Source organism: Ambystoma mexicanum, chromosome 4q (assembly GCF_040938575.1).
Source record: "Ambystoma mexicanum isolate Mex_15411 chromosome 4q, UKY_AmexF1_1, whole genome shotgun sequence".
Lineage (NCBI taxonomy): Eukaryota > Metazoa > Chordata > Amphibia > Caudata > Ambystomatidae > Ambystoma > Ambystoma mexicanum.
In genome coordinates, this window is record NC_090928.1 from 93,242,043 (window position 1) to 93,263,775 (window position 21,733).

Genomic DNA, 21,733 nt, shown 5'->3' on the forward strand with positions numbered 1-21,733 from the left:
GAACAGTGGGGAAAACTGCAGTGGCGAAGGAGAGGTTGTAGAGATCGGCCAAGGTTCAGGCGAGAGAGTTAATGTTGTCTTTGATGGTTTGGGGGGCCAGGCATCCACCTGTTTGCAGGAGGCTTTCATAGACCGGACGTGTCTAGTGACCTCCTCAAGTGTGACAGGCGAGAGAGAAGAGAGAAGAGGAGGGGTGGTGCACCACCAAAATACATTTTAAGCATCAAAATCAGGGCCTCGGTGTTGATGAAGCCTCTTGTGGTTTACACTCCGATTCCATACCATTTTGGTTGTCATTTTTCATCATTCTTCCACCAATAGTTAATGAAAGTTGGGTGTTGATACAATGTGTGTGCTGCAGTACATCAAAAGGGTGCTCGCGTAGTCTGCCAGGTTTCTCAATCTGCTGCAATTCATCATAGAGTCCTTGTATTCTATATATTCTTTGAGGGGCTGCAAAACAATCACTCTTTGGGTAATCCTTCCAAAAAAATCATTAAATGCCTAGTATTTGATGGACCACAGCATGATAAAAGCTGCACTCTCTTAAAGAGTTAACAGGTTCTTTGGGGCAGTTGATCACAGGTGGCCCTGGTCATGCACAACCACATAGATCTTCTCCTCTGAACGTATAATCCTTGCTACCATTGTATCTTACACTCATCACACTCATCCTTCGGTTCAAATATTTGCAGAAACGTGTAAGGTTAGATTCCCAGAAAACACTCTCCCAGAAGTGTGATAGAACAGGTTCATTAAAAGATCTGGTAGTTCACATCATTTTTGGGCATGATGACCTGCAAGTTACCCTTTGGTTTTCCTCACCCTAAACTTTGTCAACAAGTTAGAGAGATCATAAAAAAGGAACCGGCCCACGTGGATTGTTGAAGACGTGTTATGTCAGCAGAAAAAACTGGAGACCGATATTGCAAAATATGTTCTTAGTTGCACATTATGTAGATTATACTATTATGCACTTGCCATGAAACACTTTCAATCGGGCTACAATTCTGCATACCATCGAAGAACCAAAGAATACATTCAATCGTTGTTTGCTGTACTTGCAAGACATGTGGGTTAACTAAAATGGGAGAGCCTCTCTATCAGGTTCGGACTGGGACATTAAATTGTCTCGGGCACCAATGGAAACATGGCGTACACTTGCAAATGGCAATTCATTCCTTTTGTTACAGACTGTTTGAGTAGTACCCAAGGGGAGGTTTTTGATCAAATGTGATGCAAATTGAGCATTTTGCAGAATATTTATTCAGTAACACTGGTCAAAACTGCTAGCCGCGTGGTGAAGCAACTTATCAAACTGGCTAACATGGGCTAAAAAAGTGGCCACCTTTTACCTCAAAAAGTGAGCCAGACTAGCATTTTGTGTTTTTGGGTTCGGCAGTGACTGATTGCACTATAGGCCAGTCCGAGGATGCTCTGTACTGAGAACAAACATGGCCAATTAACTTGTTTCCTGTGAAGGTGGCCACTCAGTAGGGATTGCAATCACCTTTTAGCTCACTGTGCTTTAGGGGTGCTTGTAGTGCTCACGTTCAGAGGAGATTTGCCTAGCAGTTCGGTGCTAGCCTGCCCATGCGGGTGAGGCCAGCATAATATGCAAATTACTTTTTCTCCTCTGCTGGGGCACATTGAGCTTAAACGTTGCCATAGACGCTTCTATAGCTCCAACCAAGAGAACAAGATTATTTGGCCATGTTCGTTCTCAGTAAAGGGGCTCCCATATGTTTGCAATCTAAGAAATGCGGGTAACCCTGGAGAAATTGGCCCTCTCCATGAGACTTGGAATTTGTATCAAAACTCCTTAGACTCATATCACTGCAAGTTTGATGACATGGACGTAAATGTGGTTAAGGACGGATTTTCTGCCTAATCTTCCACTCCTTTTTGTAAACACCTTGGGGGGTCATTACGAGTTAGGAGGTAACCATGGCGCTATTAGCAGCATGGCTACCCCATTACCGGGTACCAGGTTTTTTGAATGAGGAATTACCGGGCCATTCCGACCTTGGAGGGCCCGATAATTCCTCATTCAAGGAACCTATCCCCATTACAATTCGAGCCCCCATAGGGCTCAATGGGAATGGAGAGGGTGCTAACAACGGGCCCATTGTTAGCACCCTGGTCTGCTCACGGAACCCGCTAAGGCTTCCTAGTTTTACGAGGCAGCCTTAGCGGGTCCCGCGAGCAGAACTCGTAATGAGGCGTTAAGGGGTTGGCGGCTGCGGCACCTTTACCGGCGCCGTTAACTCCTTACCGCCTCACTCGTAATGACCCCCTGTATCTTTCTTTTTCACTTCTTCCATTTGAACTTGGTAAGGTGTTCCAAGGCTGGTAGGTGTAGTGCTGTCCACAAGTTTAAATAAAAGAAACACATTGATAACTTGACCGTTGGGGATTCAGCGTAGAGTCCCGCTCACACATTCAGCATGACAGTGATGACAAAGACACAGGACTCAAGTCAGTCTAATAAAACGCTTTGATATTCCTTAGACAATAGAGGTTTCTTCTTTGCTTACCAATTGTAATAACACTTTTTTAAAACACAGAAATACATTTTCTAATTTCATAGGTTACCAGCAAACAGAGAAATGCATGCTCTTAGCTCTGTAAATTCTCTAAATCATACAGGTAAGTGGGCCGCGCTACAGTAGCAGTACTGCGACAAACCTCAAAACAAACACACAGAAAAGACAGGGTGGCGATAATACTCGTACAAGTCTGACAAAAATAGTTTACGTTAATTGGAAAGGTAACAAAATGTCTTGTCTATGGCGCTGCCATGTTAACATTTCCAAACCATATTAAGAAAACCTATCAGTATGAAAACCATAAACATTTGTTTTTTGTTTTCTTTTGTTTTTTTTTCCCGTAGCTGGTAAAGTCCCAGTTGCTATAAATTAACAAATACAGTGTTACAGTATGTGCATTTCATCTTCTGTTTTACATAGGCCCATCCGGAAAATTCTTCTCTCTGGTTACTGGTACCACAGAGGTTCTTCTTTATTTAAAAAATAGCTGAAAACTTTATTGTTCATTCAACTTCACTCGATTAACAAATGAAGCTCATGTCAGTCGCGTTATTGCTCTGCTCCCTGCAGGTTGGATACCGCCACTGCCCCTTTCAGTAGAACACACAGGAGTCATGTGCAAATGTTTCCCAGTCCAGGAGCGGGTCTCTCAGTGCCTTTTTGAGGGATCCGTTGTTGGGATTGCATCACACACTTTAAAATTTGTCAGCAAGTGGGCCACAGGTTTGCTTCATTCGGCGGACTGTAGGGTACTTTTGAACACCTCCCAAAAAAGCCTGGTCCTCAAATAAAGGATTGTAAACTCATTTCAGATATGAAGCAGGTGTGCGGGAAATCAACTATCGAGGTGGTTTGCAAACCATTTGCTGTCACCAAAAATGCAGGGGGGGCGTTCTGCGTCGCTTGGAAATTAGATATTTTCTGAACCACATGTTCGCTGCTGGAACCCAGAGCAGGAAAGGGTTGGGGGTGCAGTAGGGGTGTGTGGGTGGGTGCAGAGGGCTGGACATTGTGTGCGTTGGGAGACAGTCTTTAAATGCTAATTAACCACAGTCCCCTTCTTGAAATAGTTATCAAAACAGCATATGTACTAACATTATACAATCCATTTGGGAGGCACTAGTCGGGCCCTGGTTTTAAGTTGGTATTCTGGTACTTGTAGTCCGGGATTTGCCCATTATAAACCAAGGGCTACAACTCCCAGAAGGTACAACCAGGACTGGACTAATGCCTCCAGAATGGAATGGACAATGTTGGCAAGTATGAAACAGTTCAAGAGAAAAGATGGCCATGTCGCCAGACAAGATGTTGTTTTTTTGGTTAAACAAACAAGCAAAATAAAACAACCCTTAGATGAGTACATGGCTTAGTAACAATGAATTTTCTACAGGATTGAACACATGGTAAACGCGTTCATGTGAGAACCACGACTCCTGTTCCACGAGGGAAACTCCGTCCACATATCTAAGCACTTTGACGCCGACCTTCAAATCTGCACTGGATCAAAGGCCCAAGACAATTTCCTTGGGTGCAGGAAACCTATTCAGATGGTATGCACCTGGATATTTGATGCATTATTGTAGGAATGCAGCCCACAATGTGTCGTGGCAGGCTGTGGCGGAAGCCACGTGTTCAATTAGTGTGGTTTGTCGAAGAACCTAAATGAGGTTGTGGGATGGACAAATGGTTAAACAATTCAACTATACAACCATGATGTAGAAAAGATAGGGAAAGTCTGCACTTGTTTTTTTGGGGTACCCGAGGCTCTGTAACCAAATGGAATCAAAGCACATTTGGAGCGCCTAATGTGCCTACAGAATTGATGGCTCCAACTTTACCATTCTTTAATTTTATGTTCCCATTTCCTGAGCACTTGCTCATCCTATTTATTTCGGTCAGGCACACTGATGCAACCAAAAAGCCATTGGGCAAGAGCGGAGACAAGGGCAGCCATTTCTGTGGAGCTTCCAATCTGACTTTCTCTTCAGTTTCTTTTACATGTTGATGCCCAAGGTCTGCACGGGTGTCTCTCAGTGCACCAATGTACTGCGAGCCATGAAGAGTGTCACAGCACACCTTAGAATTTGGGCTATAATCATGGACAGAGAATGTGAGAGGGGAATGCCCGCTACATGACCCACACTTCCAGCTAGCAAAAGTGAATAAAGTACATGTATACCATGTACATGTATACATGTATATGTATGTACATGTTACCCGTAGCACATTATTCCTGGAGATACAAACCAGTGATGTACCTGGGTTAGTAGTTTTAGGCTACGCAGAAGCAGCACTCCCTACCCTCCTCCCCCAAAACGGCGTTAGTGGAACATCCAGCAGAATGATAATACTGTTATTAAAATAATAACATGGACTGCTCACACTGTGACACCAGTGTATCCCCAGCCCTTGTCTCCTGGCTCAGTTTGCCTTGGCGCATGGCGATAGACAACTCTATTTGTATTGCTTTTTCCTATCATAGGAATTTTATGTGGAGATCTAGAGCCATTACCCGGCAGGACAATTCGCTCAAAGTTCATGGCCTATGGCTTTCATCTTGTAACACTGCGTCTATCTGTCCACCGTCTTGCTGTTTGCTCGGAACAAGCCTTGCTCAACAAGGCCCCTCTCTGTACAAATGTCCTCCCTTAAATCCCGTGCCCAAAAAAGAATTCCCCAATTCACCTTTCTTCCCTAAGAACCCTAATGCTCTCATTCAATTTCCCTTCCATTCACACCCGTTGGCCGCATCCGCACGATACAAAACGCTTTTGCAATTGCTCATCTCCTTCGAAGAAATCCTTCACCATTCTTTTCTCCCGTAGAAATCAGTCTCTAAAATTATCAAGAAATTCTGCAATATTTTCGGCTTTGTGCAACAACTGAATATAAATAAATAGGCATTCATGGTCCGATCCGCATAAATGTTCTCACCATCTCATTACATAAAATAAATATTTTATATTACAATATTTCCCCATTCAGGAAGGAAGCATAAGTGACGTTTTCAACCTATGTTGGTAGCATTAGCCTACATGTTCACCCGGGCACTGTGACAAATGACCATTAGATTTCAGAGAAACTACATTTTTCTATAATCAACACAAGTCCGCAATTATGGATTCTGATCAGTAAAGTAAGCATCCAACATCAATGGCAGAGTCTAGATATTCGCACAAGCAAAAACTGTCTCGGGCTGACGATGCCAGGCTGTTTCAGGACCAATAAAGCAACATTTTGAAAGGATACAATGGCATTATCAATCTACAACAGTACTGTTGTGCCCGGCAGAAGATAGGGACATGCATGCCTAGCCAGTGCGCAAATCTTCCATCGCTACTAAAATTCCTTTTATCCTGTCTGATCATTGCTACATCTTCAATCGCTTACTGCTTTTCCGATCATGTTTCGGTTTGGCTGTCTGGTGTTGCAAGACAAGGGGCAAGTTGGTGAGGCAAGTGGATTATTGTTTTATAGCATATTATTAACATTTCAAACTTTCAGTGGGTGAAGCATTCTGCTATTGTTTGCTATATTTTGGGAGTGATTTCTTGTTCCTTTTTTTTCACAATAACTAGTGTTCCTTAAGCTGAGATTTCTTTTGTAAAAGTTTAATCATCCAGCATACATTCTCGATCACCCAACCAGAAGACCTGAGCGCTAGTATTTGTTTTCCCACTAGACAAAAGTGGGTAATGTTTTTCAAATCAACTTATATGCCTCTCCTCTGAGATTGAGCACTATATAGAAAAGTAAAGACTTAAGGGGGTTCTCCTTTATGATATTATAGGTTATTTATAACGCGCTTCTAATACCCAGAGGTTTCTAAGCACGGACCCAGGATCGAACCTGTGTTACGCCGTGTCGTCTTGCTTCCAGGGCGAGCATGTTGCAGCTGAGCTATCCTCCCGGGACAATAAAGTTATAATGTTGCCACATTCTCCCGACATACTGAAAAATAATGTGTGATCTACTCTTAAAGTCATCAGGCTGGGGACCAGAAGAGCTAGGTAATAATTTCATGTTTTCCACTTGTCACACTGACTACTCATGTGCAATATGGCCAACGTTACCCTATATTACCGCAGTGGCTACATACATTTACATCTATTTCGTTCACACTTGTTACACTAGTACAGGAAATAACTACATAGCAGTGATGAGGTATCTCAAAATCAGAGATGTGCGGCAAGAGTCAACTGCGTGGATTTGCTTTACGCTGCAAGCGAGAGGTAGTGGTAGTGGTGGGAGTGGTCACTGGGCCTAGTAAGATCGTTGTTTTTGTGCTCCCTTTTTCCCTACCTTGCCTCGTCGTGCTCTGAAACACTTGTGTATGAGCGCGATACAAATAAAATATCAATATCAATGGATTAACAATGTTCTGTGCATGTACGCTAGGCTGTCTTCCCCCGGCCGCATAGATTTTAAGGTTCTGCGTTCCTGAGATACGGCATGCCGGAATGCATCTCTCGCTACACTGCCCATGCACGGACACAATTGGAAAACATGCTGAATTTTGATCTGGTAGTAGTGCATAGTTGCCACTTTTTTGTTATCACAATTGAGCTAGACGGCACCCGAGTTTGTTACTATCCACAACTCCTAGTAACAATATAAGTGCATCCCACAACCACTAAAATGTGACACTGATAACCTCTGAAGAAATAAACCCTGCATTGTGTCTGTCAGGAGGACAACTATTTTTCCTGTTTTGCCGAATATTGCATGGAAGTGTATCCTCTTGTGCTTCCGGTTGCAATGAACGTCTTTTTTAGTCGTCAAAAGTCAGGTAGTTAACTCCTGTGTGCAGACGTGGACACATTCCAACGCTAGAAGTACAATGAAGTGTAGAGAATTGTAAAACTATCGCTGTACTTCTAGAAGGCCAACATCCTTGTGCTCACACCGGAAGAGCTATTTGAAATTTGTACGAGAACAATGAAGAGTATTAGTAGCTCAGATAGAACTAGAAGAAAGAGAAATCTTGCATAGTGTGGCCTTAGGCATGAGGAAGCCCACTTCCCTGTGCCACCAGCATTCTGTAATTGCACATAAATATTCTGACTTAGTTGTCCAAAGGGAGTCACGTTTGATGGACTCTAAATGACTCCCAGCGGCATCGCATCCAATAGGGTACATGGGGCGGAGCTACTGAGTTAGGAGAAGACTTGTAAACCGGCACAAACATGTGCAGAAAAAGCAGAGCAGTGGGAAAAAATCGACACACATGATATGGGCCTCATGAAATGACCAGAGCAGAGCTGCAACCAGAGGCTCGTACATTCAAACTATCGGCAGAGTTTACAGCCTAGAAAGTCAAGTGGGCCGCCAATATCTAATGGGATATGCAATAAATACCTATAGCACCCCTGAACAGTCCACACTGAGTGCATGGATCTGCAGGTTGCATAAATAAATTAAATATATACATGTGTAAATAAACTTGATTGGAGATTTCAATCTATTGCATGCAAAAACACAGGATAGCGAGATTTAAAGGAACAGCCACCACCACATGCACAGCAGAAGACTGTGCTTCCACGTGCAGGCACCCACACTGCGGAAATAACTATTCCTCTTCTGCCCTAGCGGAACACATCAAACTGCAATTCAGGGAAGCCTTCAAACCCTTTAATCTAGACCTTTTTACTCGGTAAAAGGGGCGCAGATCCCTTCCAGGCAGTCACCAGCAGCAAGGGACCAGATAACTGCATTCGTCGTACTGTCAAAATAAATATTCACATTATATAAAAGCTGTAAGGGCCACATGGGTCCCAACTTCTGCACTTCAGTTGTTTAACTTGTACGAGTAGTCTACAGTCCTGTATGGCTTAACTGCAGGGGCATTGTGGGGTCTTCATACATGTCCTGGGAGTGTGTCACTGTTGTGTCGGTAACGTTGTGTCATGCATGGTTAGTTCAGGGAAGAGGTCTCCCTGAGCCTCATGCCCTAAAAGCGTGGAGATGGAGCCACTGAATCTTTCGATTAATTATTATTATTATTATTATTATCGATTAAAGTCACTTTATACTGCAAAAGTACTTGTTGCACCGCTCTAAATGGGCCTAAATAAGTGCTGACTTAGAGCTTTTTTTGTGAATTAGGCCCATTTAGCACAGTGCAAAGAGTACTTTTCAAGTGCAAAGTGAGCTTGCTCTGCAAAAGTACACTTTGCACCGCTGTGTGAATTAGGCCTGGTTGAGCGTGTTTGTTGGCAGTGCAAAGTTCCTTTGCACATCCCCTGCTGTACTGTGTGTGCCGCTTGGGCCAATACTAGCCCAAAGTACCCTTTATTCCCATTCCAATTTGGGCCTGTGGTTAGCAAAGATGGCCTCCTGCCCATGCAGAAGAGGAGCGTACGGTGCACGCAGCAGACATGCAGCGGACACACCATGTCAATCTCCAACGCACCTCATCCAGAATCAGGTGGAAAGTGATGCGTGAAGTGACTGTGACATTATTTATGTCATTGGTGTTTTGTAATAATTTTTTCTTGAAAGTGGCTCTCCGCAACGTTTGACACCACTTTCAGGTTAAACATTGAACACTTTTCCTTTCTTAATTGTGAATCCGGTGAGTTTGCAGATCTAAAGTGCGGCAGCACCAAATTGCATGTGCTGCATGTTTAGTGTTTTATGGAACACCAAGCGTGAGCAACTTCAGATTGGCCGAAACATGCAATTGTGCGCACTTTGGACCCACATTGTATTGTATTGTCATTTATATAGCGCTGTTTCCCCATTTGTATGGCCTCAATGCGCTTTGTGGTTGGAACGCCCTTGGTGACCACATTCCATGTGTAGGAGGTTGTAAGAGTTTAAATTAAAAGATGCAGAGGTGCATTATTTTTGCCCGGTTAGGATTTAGGAGGGCTGGCTAGTCTCCAGTAAGCAGCCCGCAGGTCAGGCACATGGGTGCCCACAGGTCAGGCACGTGGGTGGGTGCAGTTGGTGGTTTAAGATAGAGTGCTAGTGCTGAAGATTCGATGTGTGCCCAGCTATACAGAATTTATTTTCGTTTGTCAATCTTTGTTGATTGTCCCAAGTATACTTTGCAGAAATTGATTTATTGAGATTCTGAAGTCACGTTCTAAACAGATTATTTTGACCACACATTTGTCAAAGTTACTGGCCCAAAGGCCATTGAACCCCCCTCGTCCCGATTTTGAGCCATTCAAATGGCCACTTTAATGTGAAAACTCACAACACTTTTTGGGGCAACATATTTCAAAGTTGAGAGTCACGCAATGGCAATCTTGTGGCAATTCCGTTGGGCTTTGGCGGTGGAGTCTGGCTGATTGGAAGCATGTTTTGCACCGTCCTTGCACTTTCTGAATAGGCAGTGATGCACTGTGCATCATCCTGTTGCAGGTGAATTGCCTTCCTTTCTGAATGGCCACTAAAGTGGTTTATTGCATTTGCTAGCACTGCCTCCTGGATAAAGCTCTAAGACTACAGGGATCGGACCACACGCACACTCTTGTAGCCCTGGCTCTTCATTTTGGCTGTTGATAAACTGAAGGTGCTTTTAAAGTTTGCACTTTATTACATAACATGTTTCACTACTCTTGCTTTGCACAGATTTACTTTCGAGTAGGACAGCTTGTCATTGTGCAGGTATACACAGCTACTATTATGTTTTGTTATTTGATTCAAGTAAAGTAGAGGTGCAGAGGATTTGTTGACTTGCCGTTAAGCGACATCCAAATGAGGGATAGACCTGTAGGCCTCATTTTCATGTATTAACCTCCCCATCCCATGCTCTCATTTACAAAATGCAGAAAATACATAAGTCTGTGTAGGTGAGACTTAATAAATAGGACTGTGTAGATCCGACTTAACAAATAAGACTGTGTTAGTCAGAATGTATAAGGAAGATGCTAGGTCACGCTGGATAAATCAGACTGTGCAGCTCAGACTTTATAAAGCAGAGTTTAGGCCAGGCCTGATAAATAAGACTTGATAAGTAAGACAACTGTATACAGTAAGCCAGACTGTACGAAGAAAGCTTCAGGTGAACCTCGGTAAACAACTTAATGACAAAGACAACATAGGTTTGGAGTTGATGAATATGAATGTGTTGATCAGGGGAAACAAATGACTGCGTAGGTCCGATTTGGTGCTTAAGACTCTGTGAGAAAGGCTAGATGAATGCGTGTGTGTGCGTGTGTGTGTGTGTAAGACTAGTTGAATAAGACTGCATAGGTAAGACTAAGTACATAAGACTGGATGGCATCCCACTGAGCGATTTCAGAGCTCAGGAACACCTGGAGAGCAAGAAGTTGCCTACACACGATGCAACGCCTACTATGCATTGCATTTTCGATAATGTGATAAATGTATCATTGGGATACTCCCAAAGTTTAAACAAATATGAGGATGGATATAAACTTTGAATAAGGTCAAGTCAATTTGCCTCAAAGTTTCCTTCACAAGGGCCTGTTCTACTATTTTCTTCCTGTGGATTTCTGGGGTGTACATCTGTCTAGCACAGCATTGCAGCCACATGTTATCCCACGTATTCTTGAAGCATTTTAGACACTTTGGGCCTCATTACGAGTTTGCTGGTCCGGATACAATGGTACTGGTAAGCTTACCGGTACCGTTGTATCCGGACCGGCAAACTTCGAATTGTGCTCGTGGGTGTGACCTGGCGGAATGAAAGGCACCCGTGAGCACAGCTTGCCATTAGCACCGGCACGGTAATGACCCATGCCGGTGCTACAGGCATCCCCATTCCCACTGAGCCCTATTGGCCTCAAATGGGAATGGGGATCACCCGATTCCGGCACCGGCGAAAATGCGGAATACCCCGGTAATTGCCCATTTGCGGGTGCCAGACTTTCTTGCAAGTTTGGAGGGAGCCTTGCTGGTAAAACCGGCAAGGCTACCTCCAACCTTGCAATGAGGCCCTACGTAGGTCTTTCGAATCATTGTGTGGGGGTTTGTGTTACCAAAAGTGGTGCATGCATGACTTTATAGGATAGGGCTCGCCCTCCAATGTCAGGCCACAATAGGGTATTGTTCAAGAGAGGAAAGATTTATTTTAACGCTTTTACATTCAATTCACACTTATTAGCTCTGAAGCTTTAAGTCCTTAACATTGTGTTGCCGATGGCTGTCCTGGTATCCATGACAATATTCCCAATGGAGTAACACAAGAGCTGTATGCCTTCATCCTGCACCAATATGTTATCACCCTCATTTTGAAATGAGGGGTTAGGTTAAATGGAGATGTAAAAGCACTGTGCATTGCTTTTACGCCTCCATTCAACACTCAAGCCTTTTTTCCAGTGGTGACGCGGTGTAGGAGGGCCGCGCAGTGGACATAAGATGGCTGCCGCGCATTTCCCCCCTGTTTTTCCAGTGCTTTTCGTTGCACGCCTGCATGAGATTTTCGTGCAGGTGTACAACCAATGGTTTTCTATGGAATTCACATCCGTTTTTCACCTTGTCAAAACCAGATGGATTCCTTAGAAAACCACCAGGAAACACTTCCTCCTGCAAAGTATATTTTCAGGCACTGTTGACGTTTTGACAAGGTGGAAGGGAAAATGAAAGAGTAAAAGCAAGGTTGCCTCTCTGTTTACTCTTTCCTGTTCCCCTCCACCTTGTGAATGTGTAAAATTGCATGCGGGGCACCCCACCCCCAACATGGCATGACTAATAAGGGCATGAATCTGTCCTAATAATGCAGATTGTATGCTCTGACAATGTGGGTTTACTCTCCTGTATGATTACTTTCTGGTCAATTATCAATGCCTTATGGGCACACACCACCCAGCATGCACCTCTCAGAGTTTCAGTCAGCACTAGGAATAATGCTGGGTATTGTAGTTGGTCAATTGGAATAGAAATATGGTGCCCAAATATGCTGTTATTCGTCAAATAAGTGAGTAGTGCATGTACGGTATTTAACAACACTTTTTGTGTCTCACTAAGAGTTTTTAATGCAAATATCTTGCAAGCTAATTAGTGGCCCTGAAACTGAACCTTTTCTCCAGTTTAAGTGCAATTTTAGACAGTATTTGCAACAGGGAAAAATGGTTGTGCAAAAGTGCATTGAAAGAATACGTGTTTGTGCTATGTCATTCATTATTTATTTCTGTGCTAATACCGTGCGAAATTGCACTTGCACAGGTGTAAAGAGTCTGTAATAAGGCCACTGACATTGTTGGCTACCTATTTGAACAGTAGAATTTTATTTTAACAATGCAAATGTATTCAACACGTTTGTGCGATTATTGTACGTGTTTATTTCTAATGTATTTTGGAGAGGTAATGTGCTTTCATTTTCACTCATTTTTGTCCATATTTAATATTAAATACCGATCAAAAACCAACTGCTACTGGCAAAGAGATAGGCAACTGCGAACCTGTACTGCAGCCGGAAAGCAGAGCAATCAGTAGTTATAGTTCATTCTCGTCCCTATTGCATAGAGAGTGTTCAGCTGGACGGTGTACTCTGCAATATAGCATGAGCACGCGTGATAGCTGATCAGGTAAATGCACATGCCATACAGTGTCTATGATTTTTTTTGGGTGGGTGGGGGGGGATACAGATTATAATACTGTGGGTGCTTCAAGTGCACATCCTATTTTGATTTATATGCCTCAAAATAGAACCATTTCAAAATGAGCAAGCATGCATAGAACTTAATTTATTAAAATAAGTTTTTGGGAGAAGAATCCCCCACTGGATTCTTCGGGGGTGGGGTGTTTGCAGAGAGATTTACCACTGCTGTAGAAACTCACAATAACATCAGTGGGGTAGCCATTATGACCCCATGTACATTATTATGCTATTATAGAATCAATCAGTCTTTCCCTTTCTCCCCAAATCTCTTTATCTTCCTCCCCTTTCTTCTTTATCCCCCCTCTGTCCCTCACTCCGTCATAGTGGATCATTCCATTGCGAGGATCGAAAATCGGAGGCTGTAGGCAACAGATAATGGACCAGCCCACTTAGTGAAAGGTTCCATCTGATGTAGAAGTTCTTAGTCGTTCAGGTCATCACGAGGAATAACCCCTGAATGGTTGGTTCCAATCCCTATATGTGAATCCGTGGATCTTGTATCTTGGCCATAAGTTGGCCAAAAGAGGGTAGAACCTCAGGAGAACGTCCATTGATTGGGAAGCGAGGCCATGCCCAATCGAAATCCTTAATAATGTCTACTGGATACCGAAAAGAATGTGCAAGAGAGGCTTGATGCGATGTCACGTGCTGGAGGTGTACCTAGCATGCCGAAATAGTAGAACATGTGCTGGGCTACTGTATCAAAGGAAGCCTTCTCTGGGATATGTGATCGGATCTTTTCTGGAGCATAGGCTCTGATGCAAAGTGTTCCGTCTTCTACGTGGGTCAATAGACTTTGACTACTTAGAACCACACAACAAGGCCTGGATGTTAAGAGGCACAATACTGGCCACGTAGTGGAAGTGTCCTTTTGCCGGGGCACTTGATAGCTGCTAGAATAACCTAATGTCCACATCCCTGTAGAGGGGGCCATCTTGGACAAAAGTGGAAGGTAAGTTATTTCGGTCTCTGTGCTCCAGATTTCTCCTTAGGTTTGGCTGAAGCTTTCTAAACTCGGCTTCTTGCCATATGTGGGGTGTAGCTTTACCCCGACATGTGCCATGAAGTAGCAGACCATTTTCCTTATGAATGTAACTGTATACTTGATCATTTTCTAATGTATTTATTTAGCTATGTGCCTGTTATTCCAGAGGTCAGCTTTAATGAACCCATACCGCATAATCTTGCCACCATGTTGTCCCTAATTCCCTATGTTAAGACACTTGCTTTAAAAACATTTTATTATGAGAAGGACACATCAACACGCCTAATGATGATGTAACACAGGCGGCATTAATAGTCTCCTGTGAAGGCAGATCATTGGAGAAGACATGCTCTTCTTGGAGGCTGGGGCTTTGTTACATTGTCCCAGTTTTGTTCTGTGCTGTTTTGTCTTTGTTCATTTCCGGGCTTAACCTTTTCGGGGTCAACAGTTTCTATTTGTGTAGCTGCAACACTTCGAGAGGGGGACTCTAGCCTTGCCGTTTTTACAGGAGGTGACGGGGACAGTATAGCACCACCTCTGGGAAGGGGGGCATTTCTTTATTGCATGAAATTAAGCACCCCCTTACTTAAATGAGGGTGAGACATGACCAGTGGGTGGCTCTCGGAGCAGTATTACCAAACCCTGGCTTTGGGGAAAATGCAACAAGCAATTCGGGGTAGGGGGTGGGAGTTAAAGAATGCAAAAAACATATTATTATAAAGTATTCATTACAGGGATTTGTTTTTGGATTTTGGGCCTTAGTTTGAATTGAGCTTGCACGGAGGCAACGTTTCTGTACTATATGCCTAGATTTTCAGCCATATTAAAAAGGCCTCTTTTTTTCTGTACCTAGATGTCACCCTCTTTAATGGTTAGTGAGCGCACTTTTACTCAGCTTTCAAATAGACGTGCTTTTGTAAAAAGGACGTGGGGCACAAAGTCACATTTGTAAGGCTTCTTTCCTTGTCAAGGACAGACTGTCCTTGTGAAGCCATTCCAAATACCCTTTATGTGCTTCTTTTAGATTGTTCCTTCTCTAATGTAATTCCAACTAAAAGGTGTCTTTGTTGATGTACGTGCTGTGCTAGTGGTTCACAAACAAACAGAACTATGTACATGTACTGTACCTTTGTCAGTTTAAAGGAAGTTCTGTTTTGTACCCCATGAGTATAATAGCTCAGCAGGGTAAACAATCTGCTTTGCTTTCAAGTGGTCCATTTCCACAAAATGGCCTCTATACAATGGTGTATAACAAAGATAACTTGATTGGTGTGAACGAATCTTCTCCACTAAGGCGTCAAATGGTTCTGCACTGAGGAGAGGGGGGGGCAATTTTAAATATCCTACTTAATAACCTGTTCTACTTATGCCGCTTACTGTTCTATTCTCTGCTAAAAATCATGAGGCAAAGTAGGCCAGAAATTCCATTCTGGAGCCTTTGTCCGATGATAGTGTTTCAATAGAGGCAATCTGACAGTTCATACAGTGGACTGGATTGGCATATACCATTTGATGACATCACGGTACGATCTGCTAGGCTCACGGCCAAATGAAACAGTTGATCTAATGGTAATACAGCCTTATCTCCAGATGCTGGAGGCTGCTCTGGCTGTCAAAGCCCTGAAAGTATGAGTTAATGGCCTTAGCAAAGTAAAGACTGTTCTTAGAGGGCAGGTGACTTTGGGAAGATGGTCTAGCCCTCAGAGGCAAGCTGTGCAGGCCATCTAAGCTCTTGACGTCCATTTTGGGAAATACGCTTGTGCTCTGAACGCAACGGGCTGGGAGCGTGGACAATGAAAGATATCCATTAGCATGACTGCTATGGTACAAGAAAGGAAGATTCTTCAAAATTAAAGAGGCCTGTTTCTATTTCCATGGCAACAGAAACTGTAGCAGAGGAGAGTACATACAGAACAACAAAGGAATGAGTGGAAGCTGGACGCCCCCCTACTGAGGAACAGGTGTGTCAAAAAAAACTGGGGTTGTGGACAATACTATAATATAGTGCCCAGTTCTGTTGCTAATAAACCTTACTTTTTAACAGGCCCTTTTTTGTATTTAGCACATGAGAATGTAAACCACTAATCTTATTGCAGTACTCCACTAAAAAACATCACACATTTTGATCAGGGGAAAATGGTCCTTTTGTTCGAAACCTTTCAATTTATCCAGGTCAATGACTCGGACTGGTTAATATGAGACAGCAAATTCCATTACATAAAGCTGCGAAAACTCAAAAAATATTTCAAGCATCTTGGAAGGTCAGGTGATTACTTCCTGTGACTGCATCAAACTAAAAAAGCCTTCAACTCCTTGCTTACAATAAAGTATATATTGATTGGTATTAGGAGGCCCTGGCCAATGGTAAGACAACATTCTGGAAAATGTGCCCCAATGTAACAGCTATTGTATTATCACGTGAATGAGGTACGACAAAAAAGAGGACAATCGCTTTTTCCAAACAGAAGGTGCATCTGTCTCCAATCAGAATGATTACAGCCACCTACAAATTCAAGAAGATTCTGTGCGCCACAGACCCCAAGAACTTTGAGAAATCTAATCTTTTTCCAATCTTACAATATTGCTAACTTTCATACTCAGTCATTTTTCCAATGAATCATTACTTGAACTGAATTATTCATGGCACCCCAACGCTCACGTCTGCATATATGTTATACGCTGTCATCCACTCATATTTAAAAATCAACCAGTTTTAACCATGGGAGTAACAATTTTGAAATTCGACTCCAAAAAAACTTCTTTTTGTACAAATAGAACACATCAAACCAAAGAACGAGATGCCAGACTGCCCCACTGACTAGTAAATATCTCTACAACTCTATAAGAGCTTTACTTTACACAACATATGTAACAACTGTGAAGAGAGGCCGTGGCGTTAACCTGCAACTGTCAGAATCGCTTCGCCGGCAGTCCCCAGCTGTGGGATCAACATGCCTCTCTAAAAGTCATTACGCTATTTACATAGGCTTTCTTTATATATATATATTTATATCTATATCATATATAAGGGTGTATAGATTTGTAAAACGGAATCACACGGTAATATCAAACAGCTTCTAAAAACTCTGGAAGGTTCCATTTTTCTGCAAGTGTGGTCAGTCATGGCCTTCTCCTTTGTACTTATAGCATTGCATTTGTTTCCCATTCATAGGAAACTTGACACATCTGGCAGCCAATCAGGTCTCAAAGAAAGGAAAAAAGCATGCACATACTTCCAAGGAAGTGACAATATGCGTGCTCCAATCCTTTTTCTATTTGGGCTTATTTTGCTAATATGTTTTCCACATCTCTCCTCCCTTCCACAAGTAAGTTTTTTTTAACGCATCCATCCAATTTGCCTTTCATACTATTGTATGCAGTTTTAAATTCTTGACATTTGCTTGACATGAGAAAATAAATATACTCTTGGGCAAGTAAATGCCGTCCAACCCTCTTTGCTGAAATGGGCGCCCAGCAATAAGCCAGGAATCTTGGCTTGTAAGCGACACTCCAACTATATCACAGAAATTAGTCATTGGACATTTTTTTCTAAACTTAGTAGAGTCTACGTTCTTAGGTATTGATGTATATTCGTTTAAATCAACTCACAAAAGAACTGCTACAGCTTTCTGCCATATTCCACAGTGTGCGCGCCCCAATTTGGAATGCAATTCTTTGCGTACACGTGTCGGCAGCCCCAAGCAATGTCATAGTTCTTAGTTATTGCTGTTACCTTAGAGCTAACACATAGGCCTTACCCAACACAAGGAACGCTTTGTAGAGTAGGGCTGGGGCTTAGGGACTAAGTAAACTGTGCTCGGCGAAAGGAGAAGGGCGCGTCCCTAGGATTTTTGGTTGAACGATAAAGACAGATCCTGAGATGGGTCTGACTGACGTGTTGTCTGTAAAATAAAGACCAAGCACCCGAGAGGGACAATCGAAATAGAAACAGCAGTGTTCCAATGTTTCCACCTGCAGAATACAGTGGGTGGTAGTGTTACATGGAAGAATACAGAAGTGGAATTCAGCACCCCAATGACCCCATGTGGCATGTGAGAAGGAGCCGGTGATCACAGGTCAATGTGAAATGACCTCATGCTCCACTTTCCACTTTTAGACGGACCTGCACTTTGTAAACTATTGAGGACATTCAACTGGAAGCAAAGGGTCTATTTTAACCTACCGATGGGGATATTTGTATGATGCAAAATTATCTCACAGCATTTGTTTGACCCATTGCTGCCAGTTAGTGACCACACATATTGAATATGACGCCATGGTACACTACTCTTTTGTGAATATTCATTACAAGGACATATTGAAGAAATTTCAATAAAAAAAAAACATAATCAGTATATTTAAATGAACCCATCGAATATACATAGTGAAAAACAATATTTTAGTTTCTTATTTCTTTTACTTCATATCAACAGTGGCGTAAATGAGGCCACTTGTAACTACTCGCCAAAGGCCTTTGTCATTGTTCTGAAAGGGACCAAATGGATGACCATCTGGTGTGGGCTTATAGTACTTGATATTGTGAGAGAACACTACCCAAACACTATTTCCAAATTAGACATGGCAAAATAGGGGAATTTACACAGAAGCTGCTTTACTATTGAGAAACCTGCCCTGAAGAAGGTGACTGGGAAGAAACAGAGCAGGAACATTGAAACATATATGTCAGACTGTTCCATTTTCGATATGCTAATGCAGATCTATTCTGTCAACAAGTGAGCACTCCATACACAGAATGATATGAAGTTGTCAATCTTGTAAAGGAATCTTGATATATACATTAGAGCATAGGTCCCACATATGCAGTGCATGTCTGAGGTGTTCACATTTGTCTTTTTTGGTTACTGATTAATTGGATATTGAGCAATGTTTTGTGTTAAAGCCCCATGTAGGCACATTATCACTAAATGTAATGTTATGGCATCTTATGATACGCTGTTCATGAAATATAAAAAATTAAGTATTTTTTCAAGTATGGGGCTTCGATGGGTACTTTTCTAAAAAACTAATGATTTTTTTGTTTTCATTGAATCTGCTTAAATAATATCCTTTGATTAAATGTTCACAATAGAATTTAACGATGGCCCATATTTGATATAAGTAGTTTACATGGCCCACTGCCATATAGATTCCCCTTCCCCATTAAGTAAATCTTTGAGAGCAATCTTTCTATACTCAGCAGCCAATGGCATAGATGTGAAAGGTCCAGAGAGCCTTGATGGACAGAGAGAGGACACCATTCCCCCGGCCAACACTTGCAGTTCAGGAGTAAGTGAGCAGAGACTGACTTCTGTTTTTTAAGAATACCATCACCTAGGTTCAGCGGGGGTTTTGGAATCTGGAATATCTACAATGGTTTACCATTTGACAACCGCTGCCAGTACAAGATAAAGCTGGCAGCCGGTCCAGTGTGTATACTGAATAAAAGGGCTTTACATAGTGACATCGTTGAACAGCATTTGTGCAAAATATGCCTCCACCTTCTTCAAAGAACCAGAGTCCATAATGCCATCCTTGTCTGGATCTGTGCTTCAGTGCAGGCCAATGCCGAGCGGTACAAGGCCCAGGATGCCAAGGCAGACATTCGACAGGATGCGGAAGCTCTTAAGTGGCAAATCCTGCAGCATTTAATAACTATGTCCCATCTCCGGACAATCCTTCTGGCTCAACAATCCCACATACTATCTTTTTAAAATTGGAAAAATCCTATAATTACAACTATGACATTAAAATTGAAAACAGTAGAATTGACGTTCACCCAACATCTCCCGCTTCACCTTGAGAAATGTTGTATTGTTCGGAGGAGAGCATGTTTTTTTAAAATTGCCTTGCCCATTTTCATTTGTTGTTGTTTTGCAAGAAAAACATCCACCGCTCAATGATATACCAATATTTCCGTGAGTGATTGCATCTGTGACCTTTGGATCGTTCACGACACCAGGCATGCCGAAGGACTGTCTTCGGAAGGTGCCAATTCTCTTGGAAGAGAAAGGAAGTTAGTTTCTCCCACCAGTTTTCTCCTCCAGGAAAAAAATAAGAACCACTGCACACAATATATCCTTCTTCTTTCGGAAAATGTTCAACAGTCTCAAGTCATAAATTACTATAAGTCTTCCACCAAATAACTTAAAAAAGAAGGAACTGTAGCAGACAAGTTTTGTCTGGCTAAAAGCCAGGTAGCAGCCAGTTAGTTCTGAATCTCGGTCACTGTTCATATAGTAATAAAAACAGGGGGCGGAAAGGATTGGGAATTGTATCTGGCGGATCGCCACACCAATGCAGGAGTTTTCAAGATAGATACTATGGAGAAGGTTTGAGGGTTGACAAGGTTGGATAAATTAGAGGGAGGCTCGGCTCCCATGAACAGTGAGCAGGATGCACGTCACAACCTCTTGCACGCTGCAGGAAGAGACACGAGCCGTGTTGTGTATATTGCACAAGTAAGAAGGAAGTCGCCCTGGACCACAGTCTGCCCATTCGCATCAGTTTCCCCTGCACATGGGCAAGTTAACAAACGTGAAGACATTGAACTCCGTCAGGATCGAGAAACACAAGAAGATGCCATACAGGAAAAGGCAGGTCACCCCCAGTTTCTTGTCCAGCTTCCATTTGTTGAGGTGAACGCCGCATACCTGGAGAGGGGGACACAGAGAAGAAGAACCATGTATTCCTGATTTCACAAATTAAGCAGAATGAAGGCATGCGTCTTAACTGATACTAACTGTAAAGAAAAATGGCAAAGAGGTGATTGGCGACATTGATGCACTTAACAGATCATTCTAGCTTGCCCTTTTGATGTTAATTTGTCAATGCATACACCCCCTTATATAAATCAGGTTGAATGAATAACATTAATGCTCAAAATATGAAGGACACATGCTAAGCAACAAACTTTGCATGTATATGAACAAGACCAAAACAAAGAGGTGATGGCTGGAAGGTTTAGAATGAATCTTAACCACTGGCAATGCTCTGGGCAACCCTCCAGACCACTGTTCTTCGCCTGCCAAGCCATAACATAAGGGGAAAGGCCATATGCAAATCAGGCTTGGCCCCACCCCAAAAGGGACAGTCCAGCCCGAACTGCTAGGCCACATCCCTTCTGCACGAGACCACAAGCATCCCCAAACATCTTTCGCCCTTGTTGGGGCTCATCAGTGAGGAGTAGCTTGTGTCTCTAGGCCCAGCAGGCACGGGACCCACGTCTGGGCATACCCATCGCACTCAGGGTGACAAAGCAAAAACAAAGAGGTGATGGCTGGAAGGTTTAGAATGAATCTTAACCACTGGCAATGCTCTGGGCAACCCTCCAGACCACTGTTCTTCGCCTGCCAAGCCATAACATAAGGGGAAGGCCATATGCAAATCAGGCTTGGCCCCACCCCAAAAGGGGCAGTCCAGCCCGAATTGCTAGGCCACATCCCTTCTGCACGAGACCACAAGCATCCCCAAACATGTTTCGCCCTTGTCGGGGCTCATCAGTGAGGAGTAGCTTGTGTCTCTAGGCCCAGCAGGCACGGGACCCATGTCTGGGCATACCCGTCCCACTCGGGGTGACAAAGCAAAAACAAAGAGGTGATGGCTGGAAGGTTTAGAATGAATCGC

General features: G+C 43.0%; 1 protein-coding gene across 1 annotated transcript in view; it reads right to left on the minus strand.

Moving 5' to 3' along the window:
- Positions 1-2,479: 2,479 nt before the first annotated feature.
- SLC24A3 (solute carrier family 24 member 3) overlaps positions 2,480-21,733 on the minus strand; it is a 1,254,778-nt gene continuing 1,235,524 nt past the window's right edge. Inside the window, exon 17 of the mRNA XM_069607530.1 lies at positions 2,480-20,760. Within this exon, the coding sequence (XP_069463631.1) occupies positions 20,611-20,760 (150 nt within the window). The 3' untranslated portion in view covers positions 2,480-20,610. The remainder of the gene's footprint in view (positions 20,761-21,733) is intronic.